Source organism: Mauremys reevesii, linkage group 1 (assembly GCF_016161935.1).
Source record: "Mauremys reevesii isolate NIE-2019 linkage group 1, ASM1616193v1, whole genome shotgun sequence".
Taxonomy (NCBI): Eukaryota; Metazoa; Chordata; order Testudines; family Geoemydidae; genus Mauremys; species Mauremys reevesii.
This window is the reverse complement of record NC_052623.1, coordinates 335835480-335861847: the sequence shown is the minus strand read 5'-3', so window position 1 is coordinate 335861847 and position 26368 is coordinate 335835480. Positions and strand designations below refer to the sequence as shown.

Here is a 26368-nt window from a genome sequence, read left to right as displayed (position 1 = left end):
GCTGCCACAGGTCCAGCCACTCACCGCGCGCCCTCCTTGGGCGCCTCACCTCAGAGTACGGTGGGGCCCTGCAGGGAGGGGAGGGGCGTGTCTCGCCCCCCACTGTACCCCCTCCCTGGTCACCCCTATCCCGACTCCTACCCAGCCCATCCCGACTCGATAGTCCATGACCCGCACCACCTCCCCCCAAGTCACACTCAGCCCATCCCAACTCTGTCCCGCCCTGCCCAGCATCCCATTCACCCATCCCAATTCCATTCATCCCTGCTGCTCTACACCCCCATTCACCCATCCCAACTCTATATCCCTCGGCCTGCCCCAAACCCCATTCATCTCCACATCCCACCTCCATTCATCCCTCCCAACCCCCCATCCCAATTCCATTCCTACCCGCTGCTCCAAGCCCCCTCACCTATCCCAACTCTGTATCCCCTGGCCTTCCCCAAACCCCATTCATCCCCATCCCAACTCCATTCATTCCCCCACTCCCCCATCCCAATTCCATTCTTACCCGCTGCTCCGAGCCCCCCTCACCTATCCCAACTCTATATCCCCTGCCCCAAATCCCATTCATCCCCATTCCACCTCCATTCATCCCTCCCAACCCTCCATCCCAATTCCATTCCTACCCGCTGCTCTGAGCCCCCCTCACCTATCCCAACTCTATATCCCCTGGCCTGCCCCAAACCCCATTCATCCCCATCCCAACTCCATTCATTCCCGCACTCCCCCATCCCAATTCCATTCATACCTGCTGCTCCGAGCCCACATTCACCCATCCCAGATCTATACTCACTGCCTAGCCCCAAACCCAACCCATTCCCACCTCAACTCCATTCATCTTCCCTGCCCCAGGCTGCTTCACACCAAGCCCCCACTCGCTCAACCCCCATCCCAACTCCATTCATAGCACCTGCCCTCCCCTTACACCAAGCCCTAAATTCATAGCCCATTCTAACTTATTTCATGCCCCTTGTCCATACTAACCCCTCAAATTTTCCCAATTACAACTCCATTCGTACACCCAGCCTTGCACTACATCACACCCACTCAGCCTTCCATCCCTACTCCCATCTATACCCCCAGCCCCACACCACACTAAGCCCCCCACTCAGACCCTCCTAGACACCATTCATACACCAGTCTTGCGCCTACACTGAGCCCCCCACCTCACCACCCAGGCACGATTCATACTTCCTAAACAAGCCAAGCTCCTATCCATACTTCCATCACTACCCCCCAGTTGAGCCCCATCATTCCTCCATCTGTTCCCCCATGAGTAAGGCTACGTTTTAGTCACAGGTATTTTTAGTAAAAGTCCTGGACAGGTCACGGGCAATAAACAAAAAGTCATGGTCCGGTGTCCTGTCCACGGCTTTTACTAAAAATACCTGTTACTAAATCTTATCTGCACTGCTGCTGGGGGGGGAGGGGGCAGGCAGCGCAGAGCGACGCTTCTGCTGGCAGGGTGCAGACCACGGCCTTGCTGCAGCTGGGGGCAGCCCAAGGACCCCTGCCACTGAAGGAGAAGCAGCCCGGCCCCCCCTGCCGCTGCTGAGGGGGCAGTGGCCTGTGGTCCCACCACCACGGGTCTGGGCAGGGGGCAGCCCATGGCCCTGCTGCCACTGCCACTTCAGTTGGGGGGCAGCCCGGACCCCCCCTCTGCCACCACTGGTCCAGGCACAGGGAGGCCTGTGGCCCCGCTGCTGCTCCAGGTGGAGGGTGGCCAGGCCCCCCCACACACACTGCCGCCGCTCGTCCAGGTGGGGGACAATCCAGGGTCCCACCACCACTGGTCTGGGCAGGGCCCCACCACCACCACAGTCTGTGGGGGGGGTGGCCTGGGGCCCCGCCACCACTGGTCTGGGTGAGGGCTTACCTGTTTCCCCGCTGCCTCTTTGGGGGGGAGAGGCAGCCTGGGGCCGCCCCGCCGCTGGTCTGGGTGGGGGACAGCCCAGGGTCCCACTGCCATCGCCGCTGGTCTGGGCAGGGGGCAGCCTGGTACCCCTCCACCGCTGGTCCAGGTTGGGGGTGGCCCGGGCCGGTGTAACCACTAGGTGAACTAGGCGGACGCCTAGGGCACCAAGATTTGGGGACACCAAAAATTTACACTACTGCTGGAAAATGAATGAATAAAGAAAAGAGAAACGTCATTGAACTTGCATTTTAACTTGTCGTTCTTCTCTTGTACATTACAGCTATAGCCTATGCCAGCTCTGCGTTGTGGGCACAAGCGTGCTGCTTCACTACAGTACAAAGTGGCAATGACGTCATTTTTCTCATCGCACACAGCCATTACCTGTTCTGACAGGCTGTTTATAATGCTAAGTTTACTAGTTTTTGGAGGTTGTCGACTGAGGCTAACTATTTTTGTTGAGTTGTTTCAGATCTAAGACTCTGGCAATTGCTGCTGCATCATTTTGCTAATACTTTGTAGCAACTGTGTGTGTATGTTAAGTATTTGAGTGTATATGTTTATCATGTGTGAATATGCATGTGTAGGTTGTTGAAATTTGTCATATTGATATTGTCAGTTGTTGTATGACAGAGTATCCGCCATTCTGATTTTATAAATTTTATTAATAACAATAATTGGATATTCTAAAGGTAGAATAAAATGTAGTAGATTTTGATATGAAAGAATGAAGGAAGGAAGTATATGTGAACAATGCCACATTATGCAGTATTCATTTTTGAAAGTTTATAATAAGCAATGATGCGGGAGGGGTGGGGGAGGGGGGGTCACAAGGTGGAAGTTTTGCCTAGGGCGCAAAATATCCTTGCACCCGCCTTGCTGCTGCTGCTCTGGTTGGGGGATGGCCCAGGGTCCCACTGCCACCACCACCAGTCCAAGCAGGGAAGCCTCGGGGTCCCACTGCTCTGGGCTGGGGATGGGGCCAGGGCCTCGCCACTGCTGCCACTGCCAGTCCCAGACCACTGCTCCAGCGCAGCCTTGGGGACCAGCTGCTGGGGTGGTCCTGGGGTCAGCTGCGCCAGTGCTGTAAAATTCATTGAGGTCATGGAAAGTCACGGAAGCCGTGACTTCCATGAATGATTCACAGCCTTACCCATGAGCCTCCATACAGCTCCCATCCATACAGATCATTGCTATGCACCACTGAATTCCTCATCCATACCACATTGCTAGGGCCCTACCAAATTCTCAGCAATGAAAAAGGCATCGTGGACCTTGAAATCTAGTCTCCCCCCATGAAATCTGGTCTTTTGTGTGCATTTACCCTATATTATACAGATTTCATGGGGGGAGACCAGCATTTCTCAAATTAGAGATTCTGACCTAAAAGGAAGATGCAGTAGGGATTGTGGTATTGCCACCCTTACTTCTGCACTGCCTTCAGAGCTGATGGTTTTAAATTATCTGAAAGCAGACATGTCTAACCATTTTTTGAAAAGCTATGGACAGAATTTTAATAAAAATACTCATAAAATTACATCAGGTGTGTGTGTAACTGTTGCCCACATCCTTGCCTTGCCTTGCCTCTGATTTCAACTTATGTTTACTTATTAATTAATTACTATGGCTGTAAAAAAGTTGTGATTTTTTTGGTTCAAAAGTTATGACCATGGTTTGTTAAAGTTGCAGTTTTTTCAGTGCAAACACCAGAAAAAAACAAACACCCCAAAAATAGAAACAGGATCTAAACTCTTATTTTGTAACTGACTAGATCAGTGGTTCTCAAACTTTTTTTTTCATGGACCACTTGAAAATTGCTGAGGGTCTCGGCGGACCACTTAATGATCTTTCCAAATGTTGTTTGTACAATTAGCTAACTATCATAAAGCGCTTTGGATAAAAACGCTAAATAAAAAAAAACTTAATAATTAACTTTTTTTGTTCTACAAATAAAAGCACACAACTCATATTTTAATATCAGTAGTCTCACCTTTCTAATGTGATGGATGTGCCCTCTCTCCCTGGCCGTGGCAGCCCCCAAGCTGGGGCTGGAATGAAGGGGGGTGACTCTTTTTCTCTCCCCAGCTGCGGCAGCCCCTGAGCTGGAGCTGGGAAGGAGGAGTGCCTCTCCCCCGCCACAGCAGCCACAGAGCTGAGGCTGGGAAGGAGGAGTGCCTCTCCCCTGCCACAGAGCTGAGGCTGGGAAGGAGGGCCATCTCTCCATAGCAGCCGCAGCCCTGGAGCTGGGGAAAGTCGCCTTTTTCTTTGGCTGCTGCAGCCCTGCACATCCCAAATTCCCCCCACCCCCTCTTCTCATCCCACTGCCCCCTCCCATCTACCCCCTATTCCCTCCAAGGCCACCACCTCATCTTACATGTGCGTCTTCTCCAAGGTCCAGGCGCCTAATTAGTGAAGCCATGCCTGTGCGGCTTCACTAATTAGGTGGGTGGCCCTTCATTCTCTTGTGTGCAGCCACCTAGGCATACACTTTAGAGGGAACTATCTGCGGACCACCTGAATGGACCTCACGGACCAGTTTGAGAACCTCTGATCTAGCTCACAAGGCTATGGTGCAGATTAATTAATATTTGTGAAGTACTAGGGGATTCCTGGCCAGAAGGTGTTAGTGTGGCCTACTGGATCCAGCATAGGCTTGAGACTCAGAAAGTTAATATTCTAGTCCCAGTTTGGCTCCTGGGTGACGTAGGACAAGTCCCATTTCCCCATCTATAAAATGTGGATAATGATGCTGCCCTCCTTTGTAAAGTGCTTTGAGATCTGTCAAAAATTACTGTTCAGGAGCTGGTTATTACTGTATCATAGTAGTTTTGTTCATAAACTTTAAAAACCTGTAACAGTATCTGCTTAGCTTCAGATAGTTTTCATGTTTTGAAGAAGAGCTGAGTGAAAAATGAAGAGGCGATAGTGGAGTTGTTACTACCATTTTTCTCTCTTATAGCTGATTGCAATATCTCCCCCATTTGGAGATTCTCTCTCGCCCTCTTGTTTTGTGGCAGTGATTATTGTTGGAGTTTTTAAGTAAGAGCTACCTTGAAAATGTTATTTGTTTTGTGATAACACATAGCAGCCCCAGTCACTGATCAGGATCTCATACTGTGTAAACAAAATAAAAAGAAGGTCCATGCCCCAAAGAGTTTATAATCTGTGATGGGGGGACTGCACGTGATTAGGCTTGAAATTAAAGCAAATCAGACGCCCTCATGAGATTTTTGGGTGGCTGGTTTTGGTTTCCAATCATGGCCACATTTTTGTTAGAATTTAAATATAATGGATCATGTCCACATCTGAGGCACTTCTCCTGGTGTGATTAGGCTGGGGGTGGCGGGCCATCCCTTGGGGTGTGCAGTAGGTAGGAAGGATTTGGGTGTGGGCAGTGGCCCCTTCGCGCGCTCGCCAGGCGCTCCTGCGGGGGACCGCGAGCAGCCCCAGCTCCCCGTCAGGAGCGCCGGGGGAGGGGCCCCACAAACCCCAGCCCCCGCTGGTGTGGGCAGGTTGCATAGCGCGTGGCTGGCCCTGCTGGGGCGGCTGGCCCCGCCTGCGCTGTGCGAGCTGGCGGAGCGGCACGTCAGCGTAGGTCAGAGGGGAGGTTTGCAGCTGGGGGAGGGGGAACGAAGTGTCCCGTTTCCGCCGGGCTGAGCTGAGCTGAGGCACGTTCCGGCGCTGTGAAAAGTGGGGGTTGGGCCCGCCTCAGCCTGGCGGGGCCCTAGTGCTCCGGGGGCACGCGCACCGGAGGGGCATGGGGGAGGCTAGGGGAGCGGCGGCGAGAGCCGGGGTGGCGGCGGGGCTCGTGCTGGGAGCTGGCGCGTGTTACTGTGTTTACAGGCTGACCAGGAGCAGGCGGGCGGGAGCCGCAGCCGGGACAGAAGGAGCCGCTAGCGCTAGGCGTGGGTCAGCCCCAGCGGGCGGTTTGGTGCCTCAGGTGTCCGGGCTTTCCGTCCTTTCCAGCCTCCAGTCAGGTGAGCTGCAGAGGGGCTTAGCCCGGCGGACTGTTAGCAGCTAGGCGGTGCACCCCCGACCTCCCGCCCACTAGCAGGGGCTTTCCCCAACACACGGCTAGTTATGCACGCGCACCAGGGGAGTATTGAAACATGTGTATTGCCGAGCAAAGTTGGGCTTTGTACCAACACCGCATGACGCGTTAGCTGATGTGACCTTCCAGAGGTGGCGTGAAAGAAGAGAGGGGAGAGTTGTGTGGGTAGGAAAGCGAGGTTATTTTTTTTACTCTTTTGGGCTATTGTATGTTAGCATTTCCTGGTATCCTGACAGTAATACAGCCAGCGAAGTCTCAGTTAGGGATCCAGCTCTGCTCTACATCTCTTTTCTTACCCATTGTAGCATTCATTTTTACAGATCATAGTCTTCTTCAGACTATTTGAATAGGTCAGTTTGATTAGAGCTGGATTTACAATTAGAGCTGGATTTACTATCTGAAACGTTAGGCCCCTAAATACCTTTGTAAATCTGGCCCTAATGGATGTGAAACTTCAAAAATACTCTTATTTATGTATTTTTAAAAGCTGACTAGACTCCTTTGAAATCATGAATCTTACCAGTTGCCTTCTTGAAAGTGCTTTATCGGGTATCTTGTTTGCCCACTGTTTCGTTGTTAATGATTTATGTAGCCCTGGAGCTGATAAAAGCACAGATGGGCATAGTAAGGAAAACATTTGTGTTTTTGCATGCTAGCTTCTGGATGTCATGTTATCTTCAACTTTTGTTTCAAATGAAAGAACGTTGAAGCATTTGTTATGAGGGAGTGGAAGAATGCATGCAAGGGTTTTGCAACCAATAATAGAAAGAAGTTAACCAACTTTTGGATCTTCACAGTCTAACGGTCTTTAAGGGATTCATAATGATGAAAGAAACAGACTGGGACTGCATTGGACACCTGTAGAAAATGTTTTGCCATTTCTAATGCGAGTCTAGATTTGTCCAGCTTCTGTCCAATAGGATTGCAGTGGTTCAGTTTCCTGAGCACTGTTTTTCGTAAGAATTTCAGGTTACGCTTTGGTCACAGTCTCAATTGAAATGCTAAACTACCTTGCCATTTTTGTAGTTTGATGCTCTTCAGCCACTGTTTGCAGATAGCATAATTGATGTTGGTAAAAATCTAGGAAAATAGGGTTCAGAATAATTGCAACCTAGTGAGAGTGCAACAAGGCAGTATTTGTTGTGAACCTTTTTTTATGCATGACTGAGTTTACACTGCCACCAGTCTGGCAAAAGTCAGTAGGATCTGTAGGTACTCAGTACTGAAAATCAGTGTCCCCCTTTCCCCCCACCCCATTTATTTATTTGTTTGTTTATTTAAAGTAGCTAAGGCCCTGATTCTGATACTGAATCTACTTGGGCAGACACCTGCCCTTGTGTGGAGCCATTCAAGTCAGTGGAGGTCCACAAATGCACAGGAATCCTCCATGGAGATCTCATTGCATGATCAGGACCTATATCTGGAGTTAGATGCCTAACTTCAGGCACTTAAGTTTGGAAATTTTAGAATTGTCCAAGACCTTTAAAAACCCCCAACCTTTGTTATATTCAATGGCTAACCATTGTGCGTAAGGACTCAATAATGAGGAATGCTAATAAATCAAGAGAGAATCTCTTGAAGAATAGGATCCGCTTCTGAGCAAGCTAGTCAGTTTCACAAAATCTTAGTATTTATTAGAGTAGCCCTTCCTTTGTCACAAATCCTGGTGTTCATAAAACCGTTTAGCCAGCTCAAGAGCTTCACTGCTGATCTGGCTGATCATGAACTTTGACATTAGTAGTGTTTGCTTTCTTGAAGACCAGGTACTGTATGACTTGTGTTTAGCTGACTTAAAAGCAGAGCTCTTCAGTTGGCTGAGTGTCTTTATGAAGAACAGTAATCTTAACACAGCAGCTGTTCCTTTATCAAAGATCTTCAGTTCAGATGCCCCTGAACTAGCATATTCTTCATTCACCATGTTAGCCCCCAATTCTGGGAGGAATATTACTGGAGATAAGTCAAAATTTCTACTCTTCTCCTAAATTGTCCAAAAAAGTTGCCACATTCCATGTCAGAAATGGAAGTAGCAGACATTTAAAAAAAAAAATCCATTGGATAACTGCAATGAATAAGGATCCAGTTATGATGAGTAATGCTAATAGAATTATTCCTTTGTGAATTAGCAAAATAATTACATAACCACACATTCTCACAATTTTTTTTACTTTCTACACTTTGTAGTTTTGAAACTAGAGGGGCTCAAAGTCATGCAACTCCGAAAGTTAACTTTTTTAAAAGATTTTTTTTAACTGACTAGAAATCAGAAACTACTTAACATTTACTTGAAAATCCTCAAAAAAAAAAATCAGGCTTTACTCAGATTACATGCTGAAAAATTGGGGAAGTCACATACTTTTAAAATATGTATATTTAAATCCTGCTTTAAATGAAAAATAGAACCCAGCCTTAACTAGTATTGCAGTGACTCTGCCATAAATATCATAGTGGATCAGTGAATCCTAGAATTATGTGGCCTACAACTGACATGCTATCCATAAGTATGTGGCTGTAACACAGCTCTGTAAAAAGTGTTATGTGCTTTGGTTCAGTGAAACGTTTCAAAGTTTATTTGAAATAATTTGTTTTAATTTTTAAACCTTGGCAGACACGGATCTTCCAAAATCACCCAGTAACCTGGATGCCCATCATCTACAGAAACTTCTTCATTTGCTTGAGTTCACAGATGATCCGTTAATTCAAGAACAAGCCTTGGTCACTCTGAGCAACAGTGCTGCCTTCTCTGTAAATCAAGTAAGTCATGTTCTAAAGAAAGCAATTATATTCGAAAGTGAGCCAGTGTAGAAAATGAGACTTCATTTTGCAGAGGAGTAAGCATGAGATCAAGAGCTAGAAGCTCCTGTGTTCTAATCCTAATTTAGTGACTATCACCCAGATCCTCAAAGGTATTTAGGTCCCTAACGCCCGTGGATTTAAAAGGGAGTTAGGCACTTAAATAACTTTGAGGATCTGGGCCAACATGACCTTGTTTAAGTCATTTAATCTCTCTGCCTTAATTTCCCCATCATTACAATAGATATAAGAATAACTACTGTACTGGGCTGTTGTTAGCATAATTAATGTTGGTACAGAGCTTGATATTTTCAAAGTGCTATTATATATGTGCATTATCACTAACAATTTTATAGTGTCAACTGAAGAGTTTGTTCTGAGAGGTGCTGAGCACCTGCAACTCCCATTATCAGGCCTGAAATTTGCTAAGTCTAACCCCTCTGCTATCAGGGTATTCCTTTGACTGGGAATTCAATATGACAAATTTCTTTGGGAGATGCATGTTTTCCTGTATCCATAAAGGGTTAATTTTCAAACTTCCACACTTCTCTTGTTGAGGTATTTCTCATAATTGTAACCATAGTTTCTCAATTATTCTCTGGCTTCTAATGAGAAACTAAAAATATTATTTCTTACTAAAAATCTTTATTCCCTCCCCCCAGACCTCTACTAATGTGACTGGGATGTCATGAGGTCCTGAGATTGTTTTAATTCTCCTTATGAAAAATATGTTGTTGAGTTCAGTTTTGGGGAGGAGGAGTAGGGTTGTGGCAGGAGGAGTAATATATTTTTAAGAGCATTTGAACTTTGTAAATATATGAAAAATAAGCTAAATTTTTGAACCTGCTAACTATAATAGTCAACCTGGTTCGGCAAACCTGCATGCTGAAATCCTACTGAATTCAAAGGGGAATTCTGATACAGAGGGCTTGAATAATAGAGATATTTGCTCTTTTCAGATATTAGGCCATATTCTAGCCTCAAATGTTTAAGCAGGGCTCCCACTGATTTAAATGGAAATAGTGAATCCAAGGCCAAAATATGGCCTGTTGATGGCATATTTTATTACACTAAATGAAAAACATCAAGTAATTGTTTAAGTTGGATTAAACAAAATGTAACTGATGCTTCTTTCCAATTCTAGACGTGAGCAAAGCTTTCTTAATTCAGATAATTTTACAAGATTTGAGAATTTTGGGAGTGACCCTGCAGAAACATGCATCTGTTCTCATTTTAACTATGAAAAAAATTATTTGGAGATAAAGTAACTGGGTACTATAAATTGGCACCAAAGTTTCACAATGAATGTTGTGCATATTTATTTTGTATAGACTGGTATGTAAAGAAATAATATTAAACTGCTGATATTCTCTGCTTAAATATCAGAGACCAGATCCTAAAGGCTTTAGTGAGGCAGAACTCCCATTTGGTTTAAGATTAGCAGTAATATCTTATATATTTATCTGTTTATCTTTTAGGATATAATTCGAAAATTGGATGGCCTTTCTGTTATTGGAAAGATGCTCTCAAATTCCATTCCCAAAGTTAAAGAAAAAGCACTAAACGCACTTAATAACTTGAGTATGAATGTTGAAAATCAAGAGGAGATAAAGGTAAGTACTAAAAGGCACCATAACTGAGGCAAAATCGAACAACAAAATGAAGTGTGTACAGCTAGGAAGTAATAAAGACCTTTCAATATAGCTGTTAATTAAAAGGATCATGCAGCAACTTTTGGAGAACATGAATATATACGAATCAGCAGATCCAAATGATCTTTAAACCCTAAGGCCAAGAGAAATAGCTAACAAATTTATTGAACCACTAGCAATTAGTTCTAAAGCATTTCAGAGAACCAGGAAGGTCCTAGAGGACTAGAAAGAAAATTAACTTGATACCAGTATTCAAGGGGGGGGAGGGGAAATCAGATGGTGTCAGGATTATTATTCTAAATTCAATCTCAAATTTATGTTATAAAATCCATTCAGAAATACAGAAATAGTTCTGTTTTTTAAATAATACAAATGCAAAAATGTAGAGGGATAAAGTCAGTTTGAGACTCACATTTTCTTCTGAAAATGTTATACCTACTATGGTTAAAAGTAATAAGTGGGACTATTATAACTGAAAGAGAGGAGTCAGAAGATTTGTCAGTTTTATTTTGTGCACTTTACAACACTTTGCATAGAGACAGTGTCACTCCTTTGTTGATACTCAGTTGCACTTGTCTCTTACACTAGCATGCATGCCCTTCCCCAGGAATAAATCCAGGAATTCTCTTTCAGCAAGGGGTTAAAAATGAAGAGACAGCAAGTAGGCATCTGCACAGAGAGGCGGAGGATGACAGTGGGTGGGCCCAAAAATGTAGTCCCTGGTCTCTATACACACAGCTGTCCATTCTCTAGATTGGATCCTTGGGCATAAGAAACACAGCTACTCCTATATCTTGATCAGACCACTTCCTGAAAAATAACTATTCCTTTCGTAAGACAGGCGGAAAGCACTGCTCTGGTCCACTTAAGAAACTCTTGTACCCTCCCAAATTCCAGAGCTTACTTAAAGAAAACTTTACCCAGCAAAGAGGTCAATAAAAGTATGTGACTTAGTAAAGCAATTCAACCATTCCTTGACTACTGCTATAGACACACCATCACCAACACACATTCTCCCAGCTGGCCATCTACATATTATCGGAGTTCAACCTGTAATAAAAAGAGCAGGAAGGAAAAAAAACTCCAAATATCGGGGGTGGAGATAATGGTTTGATGGAGACACTCAGAAACAAGGAATTTTTACAAATCTGTGCTATTGGCATGAAGGAGGCAAAGAGATTCTCTCTTCTGCTATGGAGATAGCAAAGTCATGCCTGGCATAACTTTTTTGGACCATAAATTGCTCTCTAAGACCAGATTGCCTGCATTCAATCTTCGAACACAGCATCTCTTACTGCAAGAAATAATTTCAGAGAGATCGCATACAGTAAGTGATAGGCACTTAGAACAAGCAGAGAGCAACATCCTTCAATCAATCTTCCAAGAATTTGTCCCATTGATGCAAGTAGTCAAAAGCACTGATGGTAACTGAGGCCAACACCTGTGACTGATGCCTGCCCTTTCTGGGTGGTAAGAGTAGAAAACACTTTGAGCCTCTAACCAATCAAGATTGTTAATTCCTCCTTTTGGAATTTATCACCCACATTACTACATGCAGTAGTCCAACCATACTAAAAAAAAGTTTGCACAGTCTCTAGTACTGAGCAATCATCTCCTAGTGTCTAACACAGACACACATACCCCGTGTTTTATCCAGTCAAGAAGCTAGCAAAAAGTCTCCAAAGCCATCTGTCAGCTCACTGAAAATGGGATCCCTCTGTCAGGCTTGAGGAGGTCAGGACAATGACAGAACTCGCTGCTCCTTTGATGGCTAACATCCTCCTGCCTGTACTATCGTGCTGGACCTATTTACAGCATTTGATGTAATTGATTACCATATACTACAGTCCTGTTTTTAAGAAGCTGAATAGAAACAGCCGGAAACAGTTAGTCTCAATCCACATGCAGATGGTCATTACTAGACTCCATCTCCAAATTCCTCCCCTACTGAATCACACAAGGCACAGTCCACTCCCTATACTGTTCAATATCGCAGTTGAGCCTCCGTTGTCTTGCCAGCTCCCAAGTCCCAGCAACACTCACACATCAACCTGCTCTATATCTCCTTTACTTCAAATCTTAACAGCACAATCTCTCTGCTTTCTGATGTTTATCTGAAATCAGCAGCTGGCTAAAGTTGAATTCTGGCAAGACTGAAGAAATGCTGACAGAAAGAGGGGTGTTACTTTAGCTTCCCCATTATTAGAGTTGGTTGGAAAATTATTTCATGAACACTTTAATTTTTTTTCCATTTAAACATTTTTGTCTACATTTTCTGATCAGGTCTGATTAAGTCAGTTTATAGACTTAGGGTTGTTTATGATTCTTCAGTGCTATTGGATGCCCAAATAGCCATGGTAGCAAGAACAGTCTCTTCTGCTTCTAACAGGCCAGAAGATTGTGTCAGATCCATTCAGACTCAGACCTGACCAGAGTGATCCAGGTTTAATTATTGCAACTCTTCTCTAGGAACAAATCCCACATCCTGAATAAGCTCCCATTGGTACAAAATATAGCAGCCTATTTGCTTAGCAACGCAGGTTGCTGTTAACAAATCACCTCAGTACTCCGCTCTGCACTGGCTCCCCACTAAATATAAGAGTCCAGTACAAGTCCTCATTCACACCTATCCCTCTGCAGCCGTGAACCCTTATAAAAGTTACGTTCCAATGTAAATGAAAACTATTGATCAGTAAGTGGAGATGGAGGACTTTCTCAGAAGCTGGAGCTGGACTGTGGAATTCACTGCTACAAGAGATAAGAATGATCATGTAACTAACCACTTTTGCAACTAACTGCAAAACTCATTTCTTCTGCCTAGCTTTGCCTCCATAAATGTATCACACATACAAATAAACAAAACCCTGTAAGCAATTCAATTACAGGTACCTATTTCTTGTGGGGTGGGAAGAAAGAGACATTTTAGTTCCAGTTTTTAAATACTGGCGTAGGGGGTGTGTTCAGATACTATGGGGTGGGAATCATAAATGCATAGTCTGACAGAGCCATTCAGTGATGTTACTTTGGACCTGGCCAAAAGGCCCTTGTAAATTTATGTAGAGGAGCAAGGTTTTTTTTGTTTAAATCAGAACATATTGTCTAAAGGTAGCTCTATCAGAAAACTGATTTTTTTTTTTTAAAAACCTAGTCTTTACAAAAAATTCACATTGATAGTGTTCCTTTAATTATAGTTTCTGCTAAAACTTAACATAGCTTATTTAGCTGCTAGTGCCTTATTTACATGTTCTTGATCAAAGATGAGACTGATTATACATTGTTTTATTTATTTATCCTCTTGCTGCTGGGAATCATGATTTTGAGCCATCGTGACTACTGACACTGGGATGTTAACTGTGAACTTCTTTGGCTGGATCAACAAATTGTACATTTAACCATTTCTTTTTCTGTTCCTTAAGGTATACATTTTACAGGTCTGTAAGGAGATTGAGTTATCACCTTTGAACTCTGATCTGCAGCTAGCTGAACTTAGATTATTAACAAATATGTCTGTTACCAATGACTACCACCATATGATGACAAATGCAATTCCGTGCTTTCTTCATTTGCTTTCAGAAGGAAATGAAAGGACACAGGTACTGTTTACTGTACTGTCATAACCAGATAGTAACCAAGCTGCTTAACTTTGGCTGAGATGTCTTCCAGTTTAGATTTGCTTTTTTTTTTTTTAAAAAAAACATCAGTTTCTAAGGTACTCTGTGGTGTATTTTTTTTTTTTTAAAGAAAAATAATTTTACAATTCAGTAGCTATAACTAGTGGAGAATGTGTAAAGGACTTGCAAACATTGCACAATTGTCCTCTCCAATGGAAATTCCCACAGGAGGGAAGAGTACTTCACAAGGATCTTCTTACAGAGTTTCTCACCCCAAATCATTCCCAGGGTGGGGTATTCCCCCTCTCTGGAGATGAAGCCTTGTTTTTGCCCCCGTATTGCTGGATGCTATAGGAGACCAGAGCTATCCCCACAGCAGTCCTGTGCCTTTGCACTGGCTCTAGAAACCCCATCAGCCCCTTCCACTATATGACCTATCGGGGAAAATGGAGTCATGCCACCAGTGCTTCTCATAGTTTCAACTGCCCCATGGACCCCATTATAAAGGATGTTGCCCCTGCACAGAGATGGGGAACAGATAACATCACAAGCTTTATTACCTTTCCTAGCTAATCTCTGTGGTGCTGCTGTGGAAAATAAAACTCCATTCATCCCTTCTCTGTGTGTGGAATGCACCATCCCAAAACAAATGAGAGCCCTCTGTAGGATCCCAGTAATTACATAGTGCCATGGAGGTAGGAGATCACAACCACTCCAGCACAGGGCAAAGGAGATCTGCATGTGGAGGGCTCCACTGTTGCATGGGTCACTTGCGGGAGGATTCTCTGCAGCTTGAGGTCTTCAAACCACAATTTGAGGACTTCAGTAACTCAGACATAGGTTAGGCGTTTGTTATAGAAGTGGATGGGTGAGATTCTGTGGCCTGCATTGTGCAGGAGGTCAGACTAGATGATCATAATGGTCCCTTCTGACCTTAAAGTCTATGAGTCTATGAATCTCTCTGGGGACAGTGAGCAAAGGTTTGCTCTCAGAATCCATGGTGATCTTAACTCTGGTGTTCTTTATCTATCTAATATATCTGTTTATAATATGGCTCTCCTGGAAGTTGTGTATACAGGAAAAGTAGGTCATCACAGTTAACAGCCTTCTTGTGGATCTGACTTACCCAACATAATAAAAGTCTTCTGTATGTCTGTGACCATAATTACTATGAGTATAGGCTCATCTGAATTTTTGTCATAGTCCCAATGCTAATAGAAGACCTGTGTGCACATGTGAAGATACTGCTTCTTAGTGGTATTTGAAAAAAGGAAAATTGTATATTTATTTGTAAATTACTACCAGGAATAATGTGAATCTTTTCTTCTCCTTGTGATGCTTCCCGGGGGTACCCAGGGTTGTGAGGCACCTTGCTACCAACTGCCCTTAGCATAAGGAAGCCTTGACTGTGCCTGCTGTGTCCCCAAATCCATCAGCCATGGGCAACATAAATACTGCCCCCTTTCCTTCTCCTCCCCCCCCGGCCTATGCAAGCCTCACTGTCTCTCTACAGGTTAGTGATGGGCACACTTCGGCCTCTGAGTATCTCCCTAGAGTGTCCAGCCCCTGTTCTGCTAGACCCTTGCAGTATTCCCAGGTTCACTGCTTCCAAAGAAGCAGTACAGCCCAGCTTACCAGTTTCACTCAGATCGCTATTCTGCTTCACATGCAGCATGTAGATATGTTTATATTGAAAACAAGTAAAAGTTTATTTAACAAAGTATAACAGTTCAAGTGACAGTAAGTAAAAGTATTGGAAACAAATGTCCAGATATAAAATCATAACATGCACTCTAGAACCTAGACTTAATTAACTCAACATTTTCATATCTTATAGCGCAATGCTCACCTAAAATCCTTCCAGTATTTTACAGCCAGACTTGGCTGTGACCCTCCAGTTATAAGACAAACACACTGTTTGCCTCCTCAGTTGAAGGATTCAGGGTATAACTTTGCATCCCAAGATATACCCCAAGAATCCATTCTCTTTACTCATAAATGATTCTCTCCTGTTATTTATTTCTTACTGCAATTTTCCTCTTGAAGATTTTGCAATGTCTTGATTGTCATTTGGCTCAGTATGCAAACAGGCATCCATTGTGAGACATATAATGCCCAATATACTCATGACCAGAGAGAGAGATCTGTTACCTCCTGTCTGAACGGAATCTGTCCAAAACATGTCACCTGCTAGTTACCTGCCTTAAGAACATAATTTTCTGTACAAACGTGTAATTCCTTAAATATTATACATACATACATTTTGCAATGGTTATGATGACAAGTGGGCTCTGGGCTCTTGACTCTTGGTATAAACATCACATGACACCCTTTAGTGAATTATTATGCATATATCTCATCTAGTGGATCCCAGGAAAACTCTATGCACCCCCTCTGCCAGTTGACACTATGAGGTTCCTGGGTCACACTCCTTCATTAGGACAAAATTCAGAGCTGAGCTAATCTAAGTTGGAGCAATTCCATTGACATCTGTACATCCACTCACACCAACATTTAAATCTTGCTTACTCTTCTTCCATAAATAGTTCTATTGATTGATCAGGGCTACTTACGTAAGTTAAACAATCCGCATTTGTCCCTTAATCTAGTAGTACATGCTTTAAAGTACATGCCACGAGATGGCGATTCAAGAATATTAGACTCTCGGAAATAAAAGGATAGAAATGTGCTTCATGTGTTCAATCGGAATTGAAAATGCAGTATTTAAAAAATCTATAGTTATGACTAACACAAATCCAGCTTGCTGTATTCATTGCAAGCAGTCTCCCAGAGCCCAGTGGGACTCCTTGCATAGTAAGGCAAGTAGGATTTGGCCCTAAATATCTGACATCCCTTGTATTTATCAAGGCAACAGCTGACTTTAAAGGTAGGGTCCTTTGATGCAGAAGCTAATGTCAAGTGTTCTGCAAAAGGTAAAGGGAGTTGCTGCCATGCCTCCAGTTATGGTGCTTACTGTAAATCACTGGATTAAATATCTTTCCAAATGTTTTCCCCTCTGTGACTTCACTCCCAGAAATCTGTTGTTGGTCACCAGTCAAATTTCCTTGTTCACATATCCAGCACACAACAAGAATCATAAACTGTTTTAGCTCTTGTCTCCCCACATAATCAGAGTTCACTAATATTAAAAACTAAACCTCCTTCCTAAAAATAGCCTGTTTTATTTGTATCTCTGATGCTCCTCCTTTGCCTGTTACTATAGATGTTGGCTTAGTGAAATGTTGCACAGCATCTCCCTGCAGGTACACATGCCTCTAATTTAATGAATTTATCTCCTTCATCCAAAATTCTGGGGATTTCATGAACCCCCATCTTGTAATACCAAGTACTCTAAAATCCACCATTCCACAAAGAGTATCACTGATGTAATAACTCAATCCTTTCCTGTATAGCTCCTGATAATAGCTCAGATACTGCACCTTAAGAAATGTAGCATACCTGCATCTTCCACCAAAAACCACACTGTAAAATAATTACTTTTATATCTCCACGTAAATCATAGGCATGGACTTGGAAGGATTATATTTTATCGGGAAATGTCATTAAATGTAGATTTTTTTAATTTAAATTTTTTTTTTTTTACCATACATACACAAACAGATGTAAAAATATTTTCAACAATGATACTTGAAATTTACTGATAGGTGAAGTAAGAAAAATGCTGCTTGAGGATTAATCTGAGGATATTTATTTTGTATATTTTGACGTGATATTGATAATTTGCGTTTTAACAGTTATGAAGCTTTAACTTTTTTGAATCTTAACATTTATTGTCATTAATGATAGCTAAGGTTGCAAGTCTGTCTCAGAGGTAATGGAAGTCATTGATTCCATGACTTCTGCTGTGGCTGGTGTTTGGGCGGCCCCGGGGCCAGCTGCACCGGCTGCTGCTCGGCCACCGGAGCAGCAGCAGCAGTGCCCCAAGCCACCCCCCTATCCCAAGCACCTAAGATTTAGTCGGGGTATTTATAGTACAAATCATGGATAGGTCACGGGTCATTCATTTTTGTTTATTGCCCGTGACCTGTCCATAACTTTTACTAAAAATACTCATGACTAAATCTTAGCCTTAATTATTGTCTGCCACCCACCATAATTTCACAACTGAATTAATAAAAATAAACATGAATACTGTCTGAATTATTTAAAAACAATAAAAATAAAAAATTCTGCCAAGCCAAGCCTAGTTATGTGATGGGAAAGGAGAAGAGATCAGCGTTAATCCTTACTCAGCATTTCCAGACACCTGTTTAGTTTTGTTTGTTTTAATACTGCAACACTGTGAAAAGACTGTAAATACATATCAATTGCTGAAGAAAAAGTTTTAAACTGGGCATTATTTGTTATGCTCACTTCAGCATTAACTGCAGGGCAGTTCAGAACTGTACTGAAGGGTAGAGAAGCACAAATGAATAAGTACATCCTAAGGCCTCCTGAAAATGCAGTTCTACAAAGCATATTGATTCCTGTCTCAGCTGCCTTTCACTGTGTGTGAGAGAGAGAATTTTAAAATATGGAATTAGGAGATATGCGCTGAACATCACTTAGTCACTTTTGTTGCGTCCCATTTTTTATCTGCTCGTTGTCTACTTAGATTGTAAACAGAAGTTGGAGTTACTCCCCCTCTCATCACCCCCCCCAGTCCAATTTGCATGGTTGCAATTTTAAAATACTAAAATAGCTAAAGTCCTATATTTGACACGATAATACATCCGTTTGGTCTAGGACTACATAAGTACAAGGTAATACATGATGTAATGAGATAGCAATCAACAGGTTTATAGATAAGTGAAGACATTGCCATTAACATTACACTAATTTTCATGAATTTAGAGTAAATGTAATTACCAGGGCATATGCCATGTAACCGTAACGTGATAACATCCGCCTTTGTTCTTTTCTAGCAAGTGAATTGACCTGAACACACTATGACCTTCTAGCATTTCTTTGATATAAACACACCAGTCAATTGCTTTATTGCTCTAATCTGAGCCGGTTGGACAGCATCAGAGAGCTAGTAACCTGTTAGCATCACAGCTGGTTTTCTAAACCGTGGATTTATTTAATGCATAATCCTGCACTACTAAAATCAGTGGAAGCTGCATCATTGATTTCAGTGAGTGGAGGATCAAGCCCTTAGATATGAAAGGCCAAGTTCTCCTCTGTTTCATTGTGTAAAAACCAGAGTAGCTCTACTGAAGTTAGTAGAGAGAGCACACTGGAGTTACTAAAGATTGACACCAGTGTAAATAAGAGCAGAATTTGCTCCTGCAGTATTTTTCCTCCTCTGTTGCTTTAGCTACAATGAATTAATTGTTAAAGGTTGACACTTTGCTTCTCTCTGTTCAAAAACAGTAAATGAAGACAGTCCCAGTACCAAAGAGCTTACAGATGCAAAGAAAGCAAGGACACACTGAGAAGCTTAGACGTGGGGTGGAGGGTGGCTCTTTTCTTGTGGACATCACTGAAGACGTAAATCTTTATGTGGAATTAGAGAGTGATCGTGTGGCAAATTCTGGTAGGGAGACTGTTCCATGCAAAGTTGCGGGGAGGAGGGAAGGCAAGGGCGAAGGAGACAGTATTCAGATTCTCCTCCCCTCACTTTAAGAGTTTTTTCCATGTGAACTATTATGTTCTCATTTCAGATTCAAGTTCTGAAAGTACTTGTGAACTTATCTGCAAACCCAGCCATGACAAGACATCTTTTCAGTGCTCAAGTAAGACTTTTGCCATTTTCAAACTGCTTCACTGCTGAACATTTTAGTACAAAAGTTCATGATGTTCTTATTTAATCTACACTTCAAATTGTATGATTCTTAAATAGCTGTATGTTTTTAATGCTGGAATTTTACTTTACATAGCCAAAGCAGGCTGAAACCAGGAACGGTAGCTAAAAGCATTCTAAGCCTCTTCCAGGTCATGCTATATGAGAGAGATCACATTCACATATGAAGATTCACCCTTGTGCATGGTTAACATGTTCACCATATGGCCACTGTTGGTCATGCTTCCTGTATATAATGCAGAATGATAAGGCTTCTGCAAACTGCCACTCTCTCTCCATCCCTTCCCACAAAACAAGGGCATTGGTTGCTGCTCATACATGAGACACAAAATATACCCAGTTGTCACTTTTCACCTATTCATCTACCTAAGGAACATGTGGCCTGAGGATGTGCTGCAAATCATTTCAAACTCATCCAACATTGCAAATTATCCTCACTTTCTCAACAACTGTTGTCTCAACTGTCATAACTTTTGCAGCTGAGAAAGATAGAAAATGCAATATACACAAAACATCTCTATCCACAGATGTACTGTTTTGATAAGACATCTTTATGAACACAGTACCCCTCCCAATACAGCTCCCAAGGCAAAGGCAGATTATGGATTTGTGGGGCCCTGGGCCAGAGCAAGTGGGGGGCCCCTTCCCACTCCTTCCACCTGCAGTCTTCCGCCCTCCCACCCCCGGCCCTCCTGCTGGCACTCCTGCCAGGGAAATGGGGCTGAGGTGCGGGGGCTTGCTCCGCCCTGCCTACCCGGCACTCCTGCAGGAGCGCCAGGCGGATGGATAGAGCAGGTTGGGGCATGGGGGAACCCCAATTGGCCGGGGCCCCTGGGCACAGGCCCAGTGACTAAATTGTCACTGTCCCAAGGTCTTTAGTACATGAAGTACTTTACCTTTCAGCACCGTGGTTGCATCCATTTCAGCTATATGTGAAAGAATGTTGATATGGTAACAAATGAAATCTAAACCGCTTCAAGTTGCCTTCTAGCTGTACTGTTTTTTACTCTCAAATGAGCTTCCCAAAACAAAACCAGACATCACAATATTTGGTTTCAGTACTCCCATTTTAAAACTGCTTTGTGGGAGTCGCAGGCACAAACAGCCAATCTGCTGCTCTACAGATACCATGTCTTACCACAGCCCCATTATTAGGATATAAGCAGTAGGTCAAAGTTTAAAAAAAAAAAAAAAAGTGGACTTTCGTTCTTGATGAACTTCCACTTCATCTGACTATGCACTGCAGTCTTTTCAAGGGACATTGTAAGGTCAAATATGAGCCAAAAATAAAGCAGATGTATAAACAAGCTTGTATAAAACCTGAGCCCAATAAAAATGTTTCCATTAACTAAAAACAATGTTTACCTCCTTCCAACAAATAAATATTTGTATTCAGTGTTTGCAGCCCAAATGTTGTAACATGATGCTAATACCTTAGAACCTTAAAGAGAAAATGACTGTTCTTTTCATCCAAAATGAAAAGGGCAAATAAGCGTAACACACGCTTCACTTTTAAAATAATCAATTTAAATAATGTAAAGCATTCTTAACAACATAAGTAAGAATTTAAAAAAAAATTAAGCTGACCACTTAAGAACATCAGTATAATGTATCATAGAATATCAGGATTGGAAGGGACCTTAGGAGGTCATCTAGTCCAACCCCTTGCTCAAAGCAGGACCAATTCCCAACTAAATCATCCCAGCCAGGGCTTTGTCAAGCCTGACCTTAAAAACCTCGAAGGAAGGAGATTCCACCACCTCCTTAGGTAACCCATTTCAGTGCTTCACCACCCTCCTAGTGAAAAAGTTTTTCCTAATAGCCAACCTAAACCTCCCCCACTGCAACTTGAGACCATTACTCCTTGTTCTGCCATTAAGTACCACTGAGAACAGTCTAGATCCATCCTCTTTGGAACCCCCTTTCAGGTAGTTGAAAGCAGCTATCAAATCCCCCCTCATTCTTCTCTTCTGCAGACTAAACAATCCCAGTTCCCTCAGCCTCTCCTCATAGGTCGTGTGCTCCAGCCCCCTAATCATTTTTGTTGCCCTCTGCTGGACTCTTTCCAATTTTTCCACATCCTCGTTGTAGTGTGGGGCCCAAAACTGGACACACTACTCCAGATGAGGCCTCACCAATGTCAAATAGAGGGGAATGATCACATCCCTCAATCTGCCGGCAATGCCCCTACTTATACAGTCCAAAATGCTGTTAGCCTTCTTGGCAACAAGGGCACACTGTTGACTCACATCCAGCTTCTCGTCCACTGTAACCCCAGGTCCTGTTCTGCAGAACTGCTTCCTAGCCATCCCTAGTCTGTAACAGTGAATGGGATTCTTCCGTCCTAAGTGCAGGACTCTGCACTTGTCCTTGTTGAATGTATGTGAAATGAATTTATCCATCTCTATCCAGTCCCAGTGGACATGTTCCATAAATCAACATAAACTAGCAACCTTGGTGACAGTCACAGAGGTTATAGACACCGACTTTCTAATGTGCCATGGGGTGCTCCTCCCCCTGGCTCTGTCCCGGGTCCCACCCCCCACTTCACCCCTCCCCCCAAGGCCCCTGCCTCTTCCTGACCCACCTCTTCCCACCCTGTTCCGCCACCTCCCCTGAGCACACCCAGCCCTCGCTCCTCTCCCCAGCACCTCCTGTCCACCGCAGAACAGGTGCTGGAGGGGATGGGGAGGCACTGATCGGCAGGGCCTCTGGTGGACAGGAGGCGCTAGGGGGAGGGAAAGGCACTGATAGGGGGGCTGCCAGTGGGTGCTGTGCACCCACCGTTTTGGAGTACCCAGGGGATTCATGGACTGTTCCTGTGATCCTCCAAATACATACCCCTCTGATACCAAATACATATGTGCCTAACTTTTTAAGCATGTTAGTAGTCCCACTGAACTCAATGTGCATGTTTGCAGGATCAGAGCCTCAATGTCTAGATGACATCTCATTGGCAGGGGCAGGATGGAGAAATTGTCACTGTCACTGCCCATTTTGTCAGATCTGTTGATAAGCACATAGCAGTGCAGAGTTGTCAATCCAGTACCTTTTGATAGCCCTGCAAATTAGGATAGTAGTATGTAGTTGTAATTACATGCTTAGGCTAAGTTTTTGAAAACTAAATTAAAAAGTTAACTGTATTTGGTCTTGTCCCTGATTTTTATCTGAACCAATATTTGAGTAGCCAAGGTCAGTCTTTAGTATACAAAAATTGTATCTTTATCCTGTCTGCACTTTAAAACACTTTCTAAATACTTGACATTCAGGCACTGTTCAAGGCAACTGAAATACTATTCAGAATGAAAACAATATTCCCGCTCTTATAAATGAAAATGGGAATTTTCCAGACAGCCACATTCTAAAGATTCAGACTACAAAGCATATGTCAGGTTGCAAAACACAAGTCAATTTTTTCAAAAAAGAGAAATGTGCAGTCCTTGCAATTCTTTGACATGCTTTTATAGCACATGGTAGCTGTAATGAATATATATGTAAGGTTCTATGAGTTTTAGTTGGAAGCTGTCTGGTTTGTGGATCAGTATTTTTTATTTTTTAAGAAAACATTGGTGTTTGGGGGGGGTTACAACAGGAATTCTTCACACATTTACTTCTCAATTGATGATTAAGCATTACTTTTATGTATTTAATGTCACAGGCACCATCATTGCTTTCACTCTTTGACAACTGCATAAACAAAGAGATTCTACTTAGAGCCCTGATGTTTGCTGCAAATTTGAATGAGAATATGAAAAATGAAGAGGGCATCATTACCCAGGATCAATACAGTAAAGATTCAGTTTTTTCTCTGCTCTGTGGGCATTCTACCCAATATACTAAAAAACTGGTATGTTTATTGCATCACCATGATACGGAAGTGAAAGAACAAGTTGCCAAAATAATAACACAACTAAGAGGAGATACTAAAACCAGATACTCTGTTAAATTACAGTAATAGAAAATGTTTATATTGAATGCTAAAATGAATTTCATTTCATGAAAGTGAAGTTTAACCCACTGCTCTTATTTTGCTGAGCACCATTACATTACTGTAAGCAAGGCAGCTTACAATGCATTCATTACTCTTTCAGAGTAATGTAAAACAATGGTCTGTTTAGTACTGACAGTCTCCTACACAAAACTAGTGTGTGTACATGATAGAGGAAAGACACTTTGGGCCATGGAAATATTTCCATTTCAAACTTACAGTAAGTTATGAAACAACGAGCTCAACTTTTAAAAAGTGAACCTTAAATTTTAGTTATGTAATTCTATTAACTTTACTATACACATGCAGGGAAATACTGGAACATCTATTAAGTAAAATTAATCCCCACATTATTACTTGGCTGAAAGAATAATGATTAGTCAAATTATATAAACATATTTTGAAGGGAACTGGAAACAAATTTAATAAGTAGCTTATAAGCATTATATTACCCTCTTAATTGCAAAGTGTATCAACTCAAAAAACAAATGCAAACACTTTGAATATAGAATGTAGAACATGTAGTAGAAAACATCTTGTACTGAAACAAGGCCACTAAAAATCCCTGAACAAAGACTTATAGTGGCACAGTTGTGTCACTATAGTTAAGGTTGCATCTTGACTTTTGTTTAAAGGTCAGCCTTTCTAAATCCTTTAAAATCAATATGCTTAGTTGGATTCCTCTGAAATTTGGTGTGCCTTGGGCAGTAAAGGGCATGGTTATTGATGTGGAGATATAAGCCCCAGAAAAAGTTACCATTTTTCAAAATGGTATTTTTGTTTTTTTGCACAGAGCTAGGGCTCAAACTGTTGATGTGGGTCAAAATAGTTTGTCTGATGAGTTTTACACAAGCTAGTGCATAGCACCCACTAAGTCTTAAGGGAGCCCAAAATGAGTGGTATTTAAGAATGTATATTTACAGTGCAAATGCACCAACACAGAAAAACATTTCTGCCACTTTATATGCTTTATAGCTCCATTCTTGAAAGTGCTCTAAAATTAGAAATGTTATTTGAATGGCTTTGAAATTTGGTGTGCTCATGGGGGCACAGGGTAGTGTTGGTGACCATAACCTGGAGTCATTTGACCAAGGGGTTCTTGAGTTACAGACCACCCTCACCTCCCCCAAAATAACCGTTTCCTTTTGCTGTTAAACTGAGTGGTACTAACGACTGGATAACTCGCAGACCTCATTAAGATTGATGGCTGTGCACTCACCCTTCAATTAACATAGCCAAGGATAAGTAAATCAGAAGCCCCTATCTAAGATAAAAGGTTGCTACAATTTGAGTCATGGATGGCAGATTTTGGGGGGGGGGGTGTAATCAAAGTCTTTAGGGGGGGAAAAGTAGACATGTGAATGCTTCCTGGGAGGGGAGAGGAGAGGTATTAGGGGGCAGTGGAATAGGGGGAGGGAGTTATATGGGGATGAGAGAGAGGTTGGGAGGCTCCAGTGAGGGAAGTGCAGCATCCCTGAACTCTGCCAGTACACCCCAATCTCCCTACACTCCACGCCTCTGTCAGTGTATCCCAGTGTATGCACAAACTGCACACATCCACCATTTCAATTTGTCTGTGAGCTTTTTGGGGCAGGAACTGTCGTATAGTGGTGTGGGAGCACCACTGTAGTTTAGGTTGTGTCACAATTTTTTTTTAAAGGTCAAACTTTAAGTCCTCTAAAATTGACATGCTTAGTCAGATTCCGCTGAAATCTGGTGTGCCCCAGAAGACTGCGAAGTAGGGTTAGTGACCCAAATGCGGGGCCATTTGAGCTAGAGGATGTAGAGAGAGGCCTGAAAATAGCTATTTTTCAAAAATTTTAGATGGTTTTTTGTGTTTTGGACAGAGCTAGAGCCTGAATTATTGATGTGATGCAGATCAAAATCTGTCTTTTGAGTTTTACCCAAAGTAGTGCATGGCACCCACTAAATCTTTGAGGGACCCAAATTGAGAATGCTATTTAAAAACATGTTCACCTCTTCACTTGTGTAGATGTGGTCTGGAAGGATTGCAATGAGCATGCACCAAAAAAGAAAAATGGGAGGGGGTTTCTATGCATCCACTTCATGTTTGCCTCCTTGGGGAGCTACCCACCACTGGTGGTTCCAGTCCAAACCTTTGTACACCTGTATAATAAAGATTTAACAATGCATGTTGCTTGCTGCAAGTTGCTGTTTTTTATTTTATGGGGAGGTTTACTTTGAACACAGCAGAATAGCCAGCAGAGAGCCTAGGCAAAAGTTTTGTTATATCAGGTGGGGAGGAACTGAAAACCAAGGACTTCAGGGGGAGCAGGTATAGGGGTTGTGGCTGCAGAGGGGGCAGGAAATGAGGCAATAGCTCTGGTGTGGTGGGAGGGCAGATTTATGTGGTGTCCCCAAAACCACACAGCATGGAGGTTTGGAACTGACAGCACAAATACCTTGATTGCTGAAGGAAGAGAAACTTGCATGTTGCCAGCATGTGGATTCTGGCCAATTACTGGATCACAAGGGTGCAGGAGAGCACAGAGTACATGTTCACATGGGCTTGCTGACAGCAGATTGACTTGAGT

At 42.8% G+C, this 26368-nt stretch overlaps 1 protein-coding gene across 2 annotated transcripts; it reads left to right on the top strand.

Annotated features, from left to right (window-relative positions):
- Nucleotides 1–31: 31 nt before the first annotated feature.
- On the top strand, nucleotides 32–25964 carry ARMC10 (armadillo repeat containing 10). Of its 2 annotated transcripts, XM_039517687.1 has the most exons (8): nucleotides 32–55; nucleotides 2199–2251; nucleotides 5759–5892; nucleotides 8572–8717; nucleotides 10235–10369; nucleotides 13825–14001; nucleotides 19686–19757; nucleotides 23484–23780. In XM_039517687.1, exons 2-8 carry the CDS (start codon nucleotides 2208–2210, stop codon nucleotides 23778–23780), a joined length of 1005 nt encoding a protein of 334 aa, XP_039373621.1. In that variant the 5' UTR covers nucleotides 32–55; nucleotides 2199–2207. The 2 variants fall into 2 exon arrangements, with proteins under 2 accessions (XP_039373621.1, XP_039373620.1); XM_039517686.1 differs by lacking the exons at nucleotides 32–55; nucleotides 2199–2251 and having other exon boundaries at nucleotides 5673–5892; nucleotides 23484–25964.
- The last annotated feature ends 404 nt before the right edge of the window (nucleotides 25965–26368 follow it).